This window comes from Dipteris shenzhenensis, chromosome 27, assembly GCF_047967505.1.
Source record: "Dipteris shenzhenensis isolate YYH24624 ecotype China chromosome 27, Dip_SZ_1.0, whole genome shotgun sequence".
NCBI classification, from domain to species: domain Eukaryota; kingdom Viridiplantae; phylum Streptophyta; class Polypodiopsida; order Gleicheniales; family Dipteridaceae; genus Dipteris; species Dipteris shenzhenensis.
The window spans coordinates 24721163-24735615 of record NC_141622.1 but is presented as its reverse complement, the minus strand read 5'-3'; the positions used below and the strand labels follow the sequence as shown (position 1 = coordinate 24735615).

At 41.1% G+C, this 14453-nt stretch overlaps 1 protein-coding gene across 1 annotated transcript; it reads right to left on the bottom strand.

Moving 5' to 3' along the window:
* Window positions 1–281: 281 nt before the first annotated feature.
* On the bottom strand, window positions 282–2730 carry LOC147884074 (protein GRAVITROPIC IN THE LIGHT 1-like). Its single transcript, XM_087398513.1, has 2 exons — window positions 2183–2730; window positions 282–1932 (listed from the first exon to the last, which is right to left on the bottom strand). The coding sequence occupies exons 1-2, from the start codon at window positions 2223–2225 to the stop codon at window positions 443–445; spliced, it is 1533 nt and encodes a 510-aa protein (XP_087254639.1). The 5' UTR covers window positions 2226–2730; the 3' UTR covers window positions 282–442.
* Between the last annotated feature and the right edge of the window lie 11723 nt (window positions 2731–14453).

The following is a 14453-nucleotide window of genomic DNA, read 5'->3' as shown; positions in this document are numbered from 1 at the left end:
GAGGATAAATGGAATATGATGTGGAATAGGGGTATGCAAATGTATGCATGTTATCCTTTTACTCTCCAGCAGTTAAATGGCATGCTTAGTTGCTCTTTTACGAATTAAAAGCAGAAACAGTCACCAGCAATGGGAGGAGAATATACTCTAATCATGAAAAGAATTCATCAGTAAGCCTCCTACTCGATTTAGCCATACCTAGGGATAAATTTAATGTATAAAACTAATACATGCTGGCTGTAAAAAAGTATAATCAAGTAAAAATTGGAGCCAAATAAAGATTTCCCAGGCCTCACTTTGTGTCACAGGTGAAATGAGGTGTCCAAGGATAAAAGATTAGTTACTCTGTTCAATTATGTATAACTGGCAATAGTGCTAGTAACTGAGCATGACCACAACTCTATGGTGGTCTCTCTCTCTCTCTCTCTCTCTCTCATGTGGTTTATTCTGTTTCTTGTAAGCACCCTACAGTATACACTTGACATTTTATAACAGTCTTCCCAGCACGAAAACCTGGCATCACTGTAAAGCCTACTTTTGGGAGCACATCTAGGCTGCTCATGTCAATCTCTGTGTTTTGCACCACGCTTTCCATGTATAGGGGTGAGAAGTCCACATTCCGCTTCGCCTGAAAGATGCTTGCATTGGGATCAAAAGAGAAAGCCAGTCTGTGCAAAAGCCAGATAGACTTAGCCAGCTTGAGATAACTCTGGTAAAACTGACTGCGTGGATGTTTACCGTTCAACACCTGTTTCCTAAGCTCCATAGTTCCAAAGAAGGATTCCTCCATCTTAGGATGTACTAGATCCACAAATTTTTTCAAACAGAACTTGGCAAACCTGCAGTCTGGATTGGCATTGACCAGATCCATTGGGTCTGCTGTTGTCAATTCTTGGAATTCAATAAAGCATTCTTGTCTGTTTTTGTCAGGATCCACAACTGATGAGAAATTTCCGTCTATGTAGAAGTTCTCATTCTCAAAACCACTTAGCATACGATGGCAAACATAAGACTGAAATACTAGCTTCTTGTCTGCACTCCTGGCATAGCAAATTCCTGGCTCAATAGCGTTGGCAGCAGCGTCTAAATCCCACTTTGCAATTTTCATTAGAGACACCAGAAGCTTTGCAAAGCTTCTAGCAGCTTCTGATGCTCCCCACACTGTAGATTCAAGCAGCTGCGGGTCGGGCGACACATAATCAGAGACATTCAAACATGAAGACCTTTCTACCTTCTCCTCTAACCTCTTCAAATGCCGCTCCAGCTTCTCCTTCTTCAGTGTTGATTGTGCAAGCATATCTTTTAACTTCTCCACCTGAGTATTTTTCTTGTAAAGCTCCGCGTGGAAGTTATTGATTAGGCCTCCATATGATTTCAGAATCCTCTCCTTCAAAGCCTCTGGCTGCGCTTCAGGGTCATCCGTTATCTGATGGGATGTGATAAGGGCAAGTCTTTCATCATAAGAATGCTTCAATTCAGAAATCTTCGTGAATCCAGAAACCACAGCTTTATCAGCTACCTGCAGTTTATTCGGATCATACGGCTCGTGCGCCGACTGTAGTTGCGCGTAGGAGCTTTCCAGCGAGCGCACTGCATCTAGCAGGTTGGTAATAAGAGTTTCCATCACTTGGATTTTTAGCCTCAACTGGTTTGAATCCGATGAAGAATCCGATGACATAAAGGACTGGGTCTTCTGGCTGTCGAGATCGGCTTCATCAGTTTCCGTGGAAGAAGCTGTGATGCCACTGGTATTATCTGAAGGGATCTCATCAGTTGCAGACGGAGGGTCCTCCGGTACTGCGGGAAATTCTTTACACGGCTTCTTACTCGCAGAAGGCTTGATTTTTTTCACCCAACCAATCTTCTGCAATATACCATTCTCCTTTCGAGAAGGGCTTTTCACCAAAAATTTGGCATCTTCAGAAAGCTTTCCTGCAAAACTCAGAATGCCGGGATCAGGACGAGTGAAAAATACAGCCCAGCAGCGACAGTTAAATTCAATCTAGTTACGAGAGTACAAAACTCGCTTGCAATCCGTAAATGGCACAGAACTACGATTTCTCAAAAGGAATTCACCCTTCCACTTTAACAAATTTCCTGATTACAATTAAGAGGTGGCCTTCAAAACTGTACCGAACTCCAGGTGAGACCTCGGGGCATCAGAGAAGAACAGCCAGCATACCTAGCATTTCGGACTTCGCCAATGGAGAAGGAATTCGAACCATATGCCGCGCTTGTGCAGTCAATAAATCAGACAGGAACTCCTCTGCCCACCTCCTTCTGAGGCCTCCTACCCAGCGCTCGCCTCCAGATGATGCCCAATGTTTCAGCTGCGAATTGAGGCAAGCGAGACGATTTCTGAAAGATTATTTCCCTTCCAATCAATCTCTAGTCTTTGAAGTCGATCCGCCAAGCTTCAAGAGAAGTGAGAGAGAATTCCGAAAGATTATTTTGCTTCAAATCAATCTCTGATCTTTGAAGTCGATCCGCCAAGTTCCAGACGAGTGAGAGAGAATTCCTGAAAGATTAGTTTACTCGAAATCAATCTCTGTTCTTCGAAGTAAGCTCCCTGAGAGATGATTTTGCTCCAAATCAATCTGTGTTCTTCGAAGAGACGATCACGAGAAGAGAATTTCTGCAAGATTGTTTTTTTGCTCCAAATCAATCTCAGCTCGTGGAAGTCGATTTTCGGAGCTGGAGGAGAAGTGAGATAGAATTCCCGAAAGATTGTTTTGCTCCAAAAATCAATTTTTGTTGTTTGAAATCGATCCACCAAAGAGAAAGGAATCGTGCGTTACGATATTCACGGTTGCTGACGTGGCAGCTTCCCTGCGGCACAAGCCCCGTTTGTGGCTCTTATTTGTCGCTGACGTGGCAGCCCAACGTGCCACACGAGCCCTGCTACGTGGCCACCCATCCAACCCAACACGCACTTTTCTAGAATTTCTTGCACTTTTATGTCGTGGCTTGGGGGCTCGTCTAACAACGTCAAATTCTACACACATCGTCTGCTACCGGTCGCAACCGAACGAGTTCCCTCACTGAAAACATTTTCCTCAACAAATCACATCACTTGCAGGTTTCAAAACTTTAAAGGGTTCTTTTCTTTGAGGACTTGCAGATTTTAAAGCTAAATTGCCTCGTGAGAATGAAAACGGAGCAAGTTCATTGTATATAGTTTTTGCAGGTTTTCTCAGAACACTCCAATAGCAAAGGAATGGCTACCACTAGCATTGCCATCTCGTGCTTTTGGATCGTTGCTCGGGTGCATAAACTCCAACATTGCCAGCAATCGCCCCCAAAACACTAATCTAGCCCAACCTTAGAGAGCTAGAGGGGGAGATCCGGCAAAGGATCTCCCAGTTGTCAGCTGATGCCCAAGTAGTTTCAACCGGTGTAGCCTCCAAATTGTCAACTTGGTACGAAACATGAGGATATGCAATTGGCCATTTTCTCCATTGTCGAATTCAGCAATGCAGGGCTAGCAATAGTGGTGCGAGAAGCCCTCTAATACTTTCAACTCCGAATCTTAATCTTTAGATTTCACAAATGAACAAATATTGACTCCACTAATGAGCAAGTTAGAATACCAAGTTCTAGAGTAGAAGCAACAGAATCAAAAGTTTCAAGAGGAGGACACCACAAAAAGACCTCCATGAAAGGAGATGTAAAAAAGCATTAAGAGCATGGGGAGGAACTTTGGGAGTGGGAAAGAAAATTGGTTTAACTTTCTCTCTGTGCATATAAAGCGTTCGCTCAGTGGGAGGTCAGGGAAGGGGAAGCAGATGGTATCGATGCTCTCTTGGAATGTTCGAGGCTGCTATGTCAAACAAAAAGGATGTGTCCTTGCAGTTCGAAGGTTAAATGTGGAGACAGCACTATTGTTGCAAGAGGTGAAATGTGGGTCAGATGAGGGTATTTGGTTGGCTTTTAGTCAGCAAAGATAGCACTATTGTTGTAGGAGGTAAACTGTGAGGGTATTTGGTTGGCTTGGGTGTAGCTGTGTTGTGAAGAGGCCCATAGAGGGCAGGCTATGTCTGTTGTGTTTGCTGGGTTTTAGTTTAATGTAGTATGTATATATGCTTCTAACGAGGTTCAGGTTAGACGGGATTGTTGGAGAGATCTCAATGAGAGGATTTCGAAGAGTCGTTGGGTTTTAGGAGGGAACTAGAATATGATAGAATCTAGTGAGGACAGATCTCACATTGTAAGGGGGCTTTCGTGTTCTAAGTCGGAAGCATGGGATGAATTGGTTCCTGACAAAGGTAGAATTGTTTGTATTGAATTGGATCCTGATGGTTTGAATGGGTTTTTCTGGAACAACAAAAGAAAGGGGGCTAAGTTTAGGGCTAGTAGAATTGATAGATTTTATGTGTCATAGGTGGGGTGGTGGCTTTGTGCTCTTATGGGGGGTTGGGTGTTCTTGAATTCTAGGATTTCAGATCAATACTTCTGTTGGGTGGTCGTTCTCTTCATGCCTTGCTCCCACTCCTTTTTGGAATCTACCTACATTGTTCCTTTATATCTTTCTGGCTCACTAGAATCAGTCAATAGAAGATAATTGAAAGAAGGAGAAAATCACTTAGGTGGTCTACTTACCTTTGTAGACCTTCTAAGTGCACGTGGAGGAATTTGAGGTTCTTGCTATTGATGTTGTTGCACATTCTCATTTTTTGTAACCTTTGAAAATTCATCTCTTATGATTTCATCAAGAGTTGTGTATTTAGTGGTTGCATTTTCTTTCTTTATTTTTTGCAAGTACTCATTATACATAACATTCTCATTGAATACAACATCTTTGCTCCTAATGATTATGCTACTTTCATAATCCCATGGATGATAACCAAACTTAATACCTCCATATCTAATAAAGATGCACTTCTTGGATTTTGCCTCAAGCTTTGTTCTTAATTCCTTATCAAAATGGACAAATGCTTCACAACCAAAAACCAAACCTTGTACCTATCCATGCCTCTTCTAGAATCCCACCATCCAAGGAACTAGAAGGTGATCTATTTATCAAGTAAACAATTTTATTCACTTCTTCATCCCAAAGCTATAAGGGCAACCCTGCATGTAGTCTCATGCTCCTTGCACCCTCCATGATTGTTCTATTCATCCTCTCAGTCAACATCCTCTCAGTCAACATAATTTTCATGTGGTGTTCTTGAAGTTTCCTTCTCTCTATGAATTCCATTGTATGAAAAATTGTTAGATATCAATGCGCCACTCTCGTGTAACTACGCGGGAACCAACTAACTCTACTTGTAAGCCCCCCATATGAGGAGAAGGCATTTGAGTAGCTCGGTTATCCGGTAGGTCCTGGTTTGGACACCAGATGGGAGCCATGTGTGGCTTGATGGCTGGACGGAGTTGGCACACTGCCAACTAGGCTACATGCAAGTGCGGGAAGGCATCCCATGATTGATCGCACTAAGGTAGATGGAGCATTTCCTAGGGCAGCCCACTCGGGTTGCGGGGCCCGTTTGGAGCTCCAGATGATCCCGGTTCTATCGTGTGGTCAGTGGCCTATTTCGGGACCGACCTCCAATCGGCCGGTTTGGGCGGACTGGGTCGGTCTCCCAATTGAGTCTAACCGACTATGACTAGTGGCTATATAAGAGCAAGCCCGTGAAGTCCATTTCATCACTGGCTATAGCAACCCTGATTCCTTAGCATCCAGCCTCCGTCCTCTACTGTTTCCAGCTTGCCATCGAAGCTTCTTTCACAGGAGCGCACGGTTGGGAGGCAGCGCCATCTATTGTATCAGTTCTACAGTAATCAAAATTTTGATTCTCCATACTATCTACTTTTCTCTCTTGCATACGAGATCCTGTTATCTGTTGAGCACAGACATTGTATTGTTTTCTTACATGGTATTAGAGCTTGGACTCTAGCAAGAAGATTTGGTAGTGTGTTTCTGTTTGCGAGCAAATTGTGAGAGATGGCCCAGCCCACAAGACTGCGAATCCCACCGTTCGGTGAAAGCGGAAAGTTGGATGGCACTAACTATCCACTCTGGAAGTTCAAGATGAAGACGATCCTAAGCGCATACGAGCTTTGGGATACTGCTACTGGGGTGGACGTGAAGCCGATTGCAAGACCGAAACGAGCCAATGCAGGACAACAGATCGGCACCAAGTGGGTGTACAAGACCAAGTACAAGTCCGATGGCACGTTGGATAAGTACAAGGCTCGGCTCGTGGCAAAAGGATTCGCACAGGTACATGATTTTGATTATTAGGATACCTTTGCTCCCACAGCTCGCCGTAACCACAATTCGTAGTGTTTTGGCTTTAGCAGCCCAGGGAAGTTGGCCCGTGTTTCAGATGGATGTAAAATCCGCCTTTCTGAATGGAGATCTCAAGGAGGAGGTGTACGTGGAACAACCACCAGGTTTTGTGATCCTCGGTTCAGAAGGTTTTGTGATGCTCTTTCTTCTACCGAGGCTGAGTACAAATTGCAGAATGGAAACGTGCCCCACGAGTGTGGTACCAGCGAATTGATGTCTACTTTCTGCAAAACGGGTTCAGGAGGAGCCCATCTGATGCAAATTTGTATATCTTTAGAGAAGGAGGCAGGTGTATGATCATGGTCCTTTATGTGGACGACCTTGTCATAATAGGGAACCATGAAGAGAAGATCTCGCAGACGAAGCATTTGCTAGGAAGAGAGTTTGAAATGACAGACCTCGGACTGATGCATTTCTATTTGGGTATTGAAGTTTGGCAAGAGCCAAAACAGATCTTGAGTACAAATCAGCATGTTTTGCTTCTTGTGAGGCAGTGTGGTTGAGGAGGATTTTAGGGGACATGGGTGTAGTGCAGAACAAGCCTATGTAGTTATCATGTGATAATCAGAGTTGCATGGCGATTGCAAAGAACCCTGTGTTCCACGCTCGCACAAAACACATTGAGATTCAATATCACTTTGTACGCGAGCTCATCATGGATGGAGAGATCGACTTGGTGTACTGTCCGACTACAGAGAATGCTGCGGACATCTTCACGAAGGCTCTTGGAAGAGACTTGCTGGAGAGGCATCTTCATTGACTTGGCATTGGGCCTAAAAAGTAAGTTCACTTGTGAGTGGACATTGAGGGGGGGTGTTAGATATCAATGCTCCACTCTCGTGTAACTACGCGGGAACTAGCTAACTCTACTTGTAAGCCCCCCATATGAGGAGAAGGCATTTGAGTAGCTTGGTTATCCGGTAGGTCCTAGTTTGGACACCAGATGGGGGCCATGTGTGGCCTGATGGCTAGATGGAGTTGGCACATTGCCAACTAGGCTACATGCAAGTGCGGGAAGGCATCCCATGACTGACCGCACTGAGGGTAGAAGGAGCATTTCCCGGGGTAGCCCACTCTCGGGTTGCGAGGCCCGTTTGGAGCCCCAGATGATCCCGGATGGTTGTGGGCCGAACGGAGATCGTAGGTTAGTTGCTCTAATCTGCGCCACGGTTCTATCGTGTGGTGGTGGCCTATTTCGGGACCGACCTCCAGTCGGCTGGTTTGGGTAGATTGGGTTGGTCTCCCAATTGAGTCTAACCGAGTACGACTGGTGGCTATATAAGAGCAAGCCCGTGAAGCCCATTTCATCACTGGCTACAGCAACCCTGATTCCTTAGCATCCAGCCTCCGTCCTCTACAACTCGCCATCAAAGCTTCTTTCATAGGAGCGCACGGTTGGGAGGCAGCACCATCTATTGTATCAGTTCTACAGTAGTCAAATTTTTGATTCTCCATACTATCTACTTTTCTCTCTTGCATACGAGATCCTGTTATCTGTTGAGCACAGACGTCGTATTGTTTTCTTACAAAAATAACTATCAAATTCTTGGCTATAGTATTTGCCTCCATTATCTGATATGAGACACTTCAACTTCTTTCTTGTCTCATTCTCAACAAAAGTTTCCCATTTCTTAAAAGTTTCAAAGACATTAGATTTCCTTCGAATGCAAAAAACCCAAGTTTTTCTAGTTGTATCATTAATAAAAGTAACACAATAGTGAGAATCTCCAAGAGATGATACATCAGTAGGACCCCATACATCTGTATGCACAAGCTCTAACGTTTCTCTCTTCTTTTGTTTTCCAACTCTGAGAAATATTACTCTCTTTTGTTTTCCCTAAACACAGTTCTCACAAAATTCGAAATAAACCTACTTGAAACTAGCAATAGCTTTCTTGAGTGAAGAACTCACTCATGTGTCCAAGCCTATGTTGCCACAAAGTTATATTCATGCCTATAGAAGCTAAAGTAATAGAGGAGTAAGCATTACGAGTACATAAATACAATGTACCTACCTTGTCTCCTTTTGCTATTACTATTGATCCTTTAGTGCCCTTCCACAAATTTTCTGCAAATGTGGTTGTGCAACCTTCATCATAATATTGTCCTACTGAGATTAAGTTTTTTCTTAAATCAAGAACACGTCTTAACTCCTTCAAGAATCATTGGTTTCCATTCTGCAATTTTATCAACACCTTGGCCTTTCCAATAACATTCAATGCGTCATCATCAAGGTTTGTCCCTGCTCAAGGTTTATGGTCTGAGAGTGGAAGCATGGCTAAAGCATTGCTTTTGAAGTAGAGTGTCTCATCCATAACCTTTCTAGAGTAGTAAGCTCTATAAAGGCAAGCTTTCTTGTGTAACAAGACATGTGATATCAATAAGACTTGCCCGATCTTTAAGTTGATTCCAAGCTACAAGTTCACACCCTCTGAGAACATTGCCTAAACTACTCCATCTACCTCTCCTATTTTCTACCATGTTAAAATCACGTAGTAGACCAGCATTATCGGATAGAAGAGCTCTATCCCATAGTAACGTTCTGTCTCTCGAGGAATTAGGAGCATGGATGGAAAACTCTTGGTAGGAGAGGTTTGGATGCGTGAAGTCAACACCCACTCCGTAGCCACCAAAAATTGTGCTAATATTACCAACAGCTTGGGCTAAATGGTTTACAATACCCAAAGCTGCACCCCCTCATCCTTCTTCGTGGTTTGTTGTGATCCACATTCTCTTGTCGTCTATCTAATTTAGCTGCCACCTTAACTTTGCACCTCCTATTTTGACTTCTTGAAGGGCTAAGAAGTCAAGCTTCAAACTATTAGTTCTTAGCCATCTTTTTACTACCAGAGGCCTAAGATTGTTGGAGAGCCCCTAAACATTTATGCTAAGAAAAGGAAAATTTTCTTGTGATTTGTTCATCATCATTGGGTGGAGTTTTTATTTCTCGATTTCTTGAAATTCACTGGATTGGCTTGAGGTGATAAGATAAATCCCCTGGACATCCTCCTTTTTTGCTCTCTCAGCCAAGATCTTTGAGGAGCTTGCTGAGTGTAGAAGTAGGAGCTTCCAAGTCTCGAGGGCTATGGTGGTTGTCCTTAGCTGAAGGAGGTAAAACCCTATCTCCAACACCACCACCACCACCACCACCACCACTGCCATCGCTAGAGGAGGCCATAATATTGTCACATGCTATTGAGAATTCACTATCATATTTGAATAACATGAAGTTGTGTTTACCGTTTCCAACAAGGAAATCATGGCTAAGTTCTCTAAAATCAAAATAATCATCTAGAAACAAGTAGATAGCTTCCTTGTCTATTTTAATGAAGGTTTATAAAAAAAGTTATTGTCAGCACTGAAGCATGCTCTTGCTAGACAAGATCAAACACTTGTATGGGAAGTTTCCCAGCACCATGGTTTTGGGACACTTCAATAGGACATCAAAGCCCCTATTATTCAAAAGCCTGGTTGGTCCAAATTTCTCTACCTTGTGAGCTACACCCACAATATCATGATCATAATTCAACAATTCATCATCATCAAACTGCCATGTTGAAATGTTTGCTATTATCAATTGGCCATAGTTTTGATTGTGTAATTTTCCTCCATTGGCCCATAGCATTGATGTTGGATGCAAGGGAGCATGAAGAGCAAGAAGAGTGCAAAGAGCAATGATTAAGTATATTGACAAAAGTGTCACATAGAAGTGATCCATCAAGTACATCATAGGGTTTTGTTTCCTAAGCACACCCATGGCCGGCCACATGGTGTGTGCCTCGTAAGTACAAAATGGGATTAGGGAGAAAAACCTCCATTAAGTGGAGCAAAAAGTTCCTTGGCTAAGTTCCTAGAAGACCACCCAACATTCTTGTAGATTAGCACTCTAAAAATCCCCGAAGTGATGTGGTGATCGAACACAAGGATGAGAAGTGACATCAACTATGCCAAAAGGGAGTAAATTTAAAAGCTTGCAAAAGCTCTCAAACTTCTCATCATGAGGCAAGGTCTTGGTGAAAATATCTGCCACATTCTCATGTATAGGATTAAATATACTAGTAGATAGTGCAGTAGCAGTCAACTTTCTAATGCCACAAGCCATGCACACAAGGTGAAGGGTCACAAAGATGTTTATTGTATTACAGATGATGTTCATTCTAGGATAATGGAAAAATTGTATATAGCATTCTAAGACTTTTGTAATAATTCTTGCACATGGAAGATTATGAACCTTTGTAGATTCTAATCAGTTGGAATGTTGCTTGAAACTTGGTTTAGATCTCCCACAGTTGGTACCAGTCTAATTGCCCTTTAAACTTCTATATGCAAATATGATATGGTTATGTAGGTATTCATGGCATGCTTTTCCCTTACTTGTGTAAAATTTTTAAATAAAAGCAAATACTTTAAGACAATACAATACCACATATTTTTTTAATGAAAGGCAATACCATAATTTCCAAGCTTAAGAAACCTTCAAACTTATCTAGTGCCAATTGTGATGTACAGCTTGGAGTCTCTTTTACTTTTGTTTGTAAAAAAAATCTTGAAACTGCCAAAACTACTAGAGCAAACTTAAAGGTACATTACCTATCATTCACTTAACAAGCATATATGTCCCCACTCTATATACCCTTTCTATACTATGTTCTATGAACAATCCCAGAACATAGGAGATAACACCCTCTCATCCTCACCATCCTTCTCACAAGGTGAGTTGACAGGACATTTGCCTTTGCAATCTCTCTTGGGCCATATCCTATAGCCACAAGATGTCTGACAATCTCATCGGTCCTTTGTATAATTTCCCTTTGCAACTCTTGTCTTGGATCTATATAAATGACAATCCAACAATCATACCCACAGTTGAAATGCCACTTTAGATTAGGAAATTGAAAGGCTACTTGCATGCCCCTCACACCGTTCACCAAATCTTCATTAGAAAATCAAAATGCTACTTGTAATGTGCACATTGTCTATGATCCAATGAAAGATCATAATACAAATGAATGCATGTAACCAAAGATGTATCCAGATTAGCTATGAGTTGCACAAAAAAAAAAACAATAGTACAATACTAACAATTCATGCATAGCTGGAATCATATCATCCATTGGACAATCAAATTTTCCACAATTGTAAGCATGAATTAGTCATTGTATTATATAAAAAGACATTGTATCATAAAAGACTTTTCTACAATGGACTAAAGTGCCCCTGTACTGAGCATTGTGGCTATTTACAAGACACATATCCAATACTTTAATAAATATAGAAATCATAATAGATAATATTTCCTACTTATGAAAACTAAAAAATACCTAAGTTGAGAGCTTTTTGTGATACAAGAGACGTCCCATAAGATGGATTTGCACAAATGTCTCTTCCTTCACATCTTTTGGAACTCTCGTGAAGTGCAGCAAATAGGTCTTCTTTTGATCCATACCATCCATAAAGAGCCCAAGATACTTAGTGGGATTCTTCAAGCACTCTCTTCTATGATTTGCCAACTTTGATTGCTCTTGGTCCTATTTCTCTCTATGATACATAAGAGCACTATTGATTTGATATGCACGGCAAAATACACAAAAATTATTAAACACGCTCAAAATCTTTTAGAGAATATACATGTTAAATACCTTGGTACCTCGTTTGCTTGAGGTTGTTTGTCTTTATCGTCAACTCTTGAAGTTTGCGCATACACTACATACTTCCATATTTCTATAGTCACCTCCCTTCCAAGAACTCTGTATATCCAGATTGATAATGCAGTAAGAAGAGAAAATAAAAACTAGACATTCCTTGCATACATGGTATGCTTGTGGATAAAGAAGTTGTTAATAAGATCAAAGTTGGATTCCTTTTGGTTGGTCACATGTGCTCACAATCAAATAGATCAATTTTTAGTACATTCTCCAAGAAGCTTGGAAGAAATCATGAATTGACTTTGGTAGAAATGATGACTCTTGTGAAAGAATCTTGTACTATATGGCCTAAAGTTTATCACTTATAGTTTATCAGCTTTTTGGATCCTCTTACTTTAGACTCAGAGGGTTGCAAATGGATGAGGATGAGGGAGTAGGTCTTCACAGGGATAAAGAGAATGTTCTTATTGATAGTGTGGAGGAGGATGGATGATCCACTTCTGAATCATCATCAAATCATGACTAATCTTGCTGATGATGATGAAATTGTAGGTGTTGATATAGAAGAGGATGCACTATGGTAGAGTGAGCCCATATACACTTTTGGTTATGTAGGAATATCCTAAAGTTCATCTTCATTGTACCAAGAAATTGCTCAAATTTTCAATTCCTTTGATGAACTTAGCAAGCCATAATGACTATGTATTATGCTTTTTGGAATTATGTAGATTTTGACGAATTTGAAAATTACTCTTAAATTTAGGCCATTTTTTTGCATACTTCTTTTTTCATGATGATAATGTGCAATACTATTTTATTCTTAGAAAATAATATTCCATTTAGTCCTTGTTTGTGCACAATGTTACCTGCTTTGTATGCAATAGTGCTATAAGTCAAGATCCTAGCTCTTATGCATGTTAATTATGACCTTTCATGTCTACTTCTAAATATTGAAACAATATTGGAAAATATTGCAAATTATATTGCATGCCTCGGAGATGATCGGAGTGGGGGAAAGTCTTAGTGATGGTGTTTATTTTGAAAGGGAAAATTATTTTCCATGTTGTTATAGAATTTTGTGTGGCCTAGAGTCCTCCGATGTTTATTTTAAGTTCAATTTAGTTATTGCGTGCCTCTGGCTGGTGGCGACTATTCATTGTTTGGTTCATTTATACATTCATTCCCACTGGCATGATTCAATTCCTTTGCAACACTTCTCTCTCTTCCATGTACTCTTTACCTTGTTGCAACTAGGCTTTCATTCCACCATCGTCCTTGACTCCTTGCTCTCCCCATGTATTTTGGTGGCTCTTATTCCATATTGTTATCGTGATTCAACATCATTCATCCTTAGTAAACTCCCCCATCCAAGTTTTTGTAGCATTGCATTGATTGACTAGAAGCTTGCACCAATCGCATGCACGTCTTCATATAGAAACAACATCGTCAATAGATTAATAGTTCTCTCCTGGCCATTTGCAATCTTGAGATGCATCTCATTAATAGCAACAAAAGAGCAAGTCAAGCACCTAAAATCAAGAAACTCAATATGCTATTGAGTTTCTTGGAGGAGGACTTGAATTATCAAGAAATAGCTTGTCCAATCGTGCATTGATCGGCAAAATCAACAAACACCAAGTATCGAGCATCAAATTTTTCTTAACCACAACATCACATTAGCCATGGTTACTAAGAGTCTCTAGCCTCACTCAATTGTAGTGGACTACCAAGTCAATGCCCCCCTCGGCGTCGATGTCCCCCCCTTTGAATCCCTTGTTGTGCAACTCATAAGCCCCGACAATGAGGATCGTGGCCAAACTGAGCACTGGGCATGTCAATATGTTTCTTTTAAAGCTCGTCCACTGTATTTCAGACTTAGCTCAGCTTGATATTTGCTCCATGGTTGTCGTATTCTTGCACAAGCAACTCACTTTCTTGACTCAGCTTAATCTATAGACACAGACCAGTGTCTAGGAAGAGGGCCAAATAATTGTCAAGAAGATATGCGACACTAATGCAGAGGTGGTAGCTAATTCTCTTGATGATGCACGCTCCTCTAGTTCTTGTTTGAATGCAGACCTAATGAATATGATTCCTTCCTTCTCATTCCTTTTCAACAGGACTATATTCACCTTGTTATATTGTTAGGTGCCTCCAATGGTGGCATGTCATTAGGAAAGAAGGGAGTTGATTTTTGGGGCCTTGAGAGAAATTCAAAATTTATTCTTTTGTTGTTTGTTCAAAATATGCAAAAATAATAAAATACTCAATAAAATATACATAAGTACTCATGAACATGTCAAAGGATAGAAGAATAAAGATATTCTTCTATATTCAACACTTAGTATCCCAGGAGCTTTTACATTTAATGCTCCTACAAGCTACTTCTTTCTCTCAATCATTTTACAGTCACCTCTGTGATTTGTTTAGCTCCTCAACAAGACACCATAACTAATCTTGCCATAGACTTGTTTTTCAAAATTTTCAAAGCTTACTACCAAAAGTTGATGAGATTG

Excerpts from the sequence above, each read along its gene's own strand:
- LOC147884074 (XM_087398513.1), bottom strand. The coding sequence starts at position 2,225 with ATGGTTCGAATTCCTTCTCCATTGGCGAAGTCCGAAATGCTAG. Across the intron at positions 1,933-2,182 it reads GGCGAAGTCCGAAATGCTAG|GAAAGCTTTCTGAAGATGCC; the intron begins GTATGCTGGCTG and ends TGAGTTTTGCAG.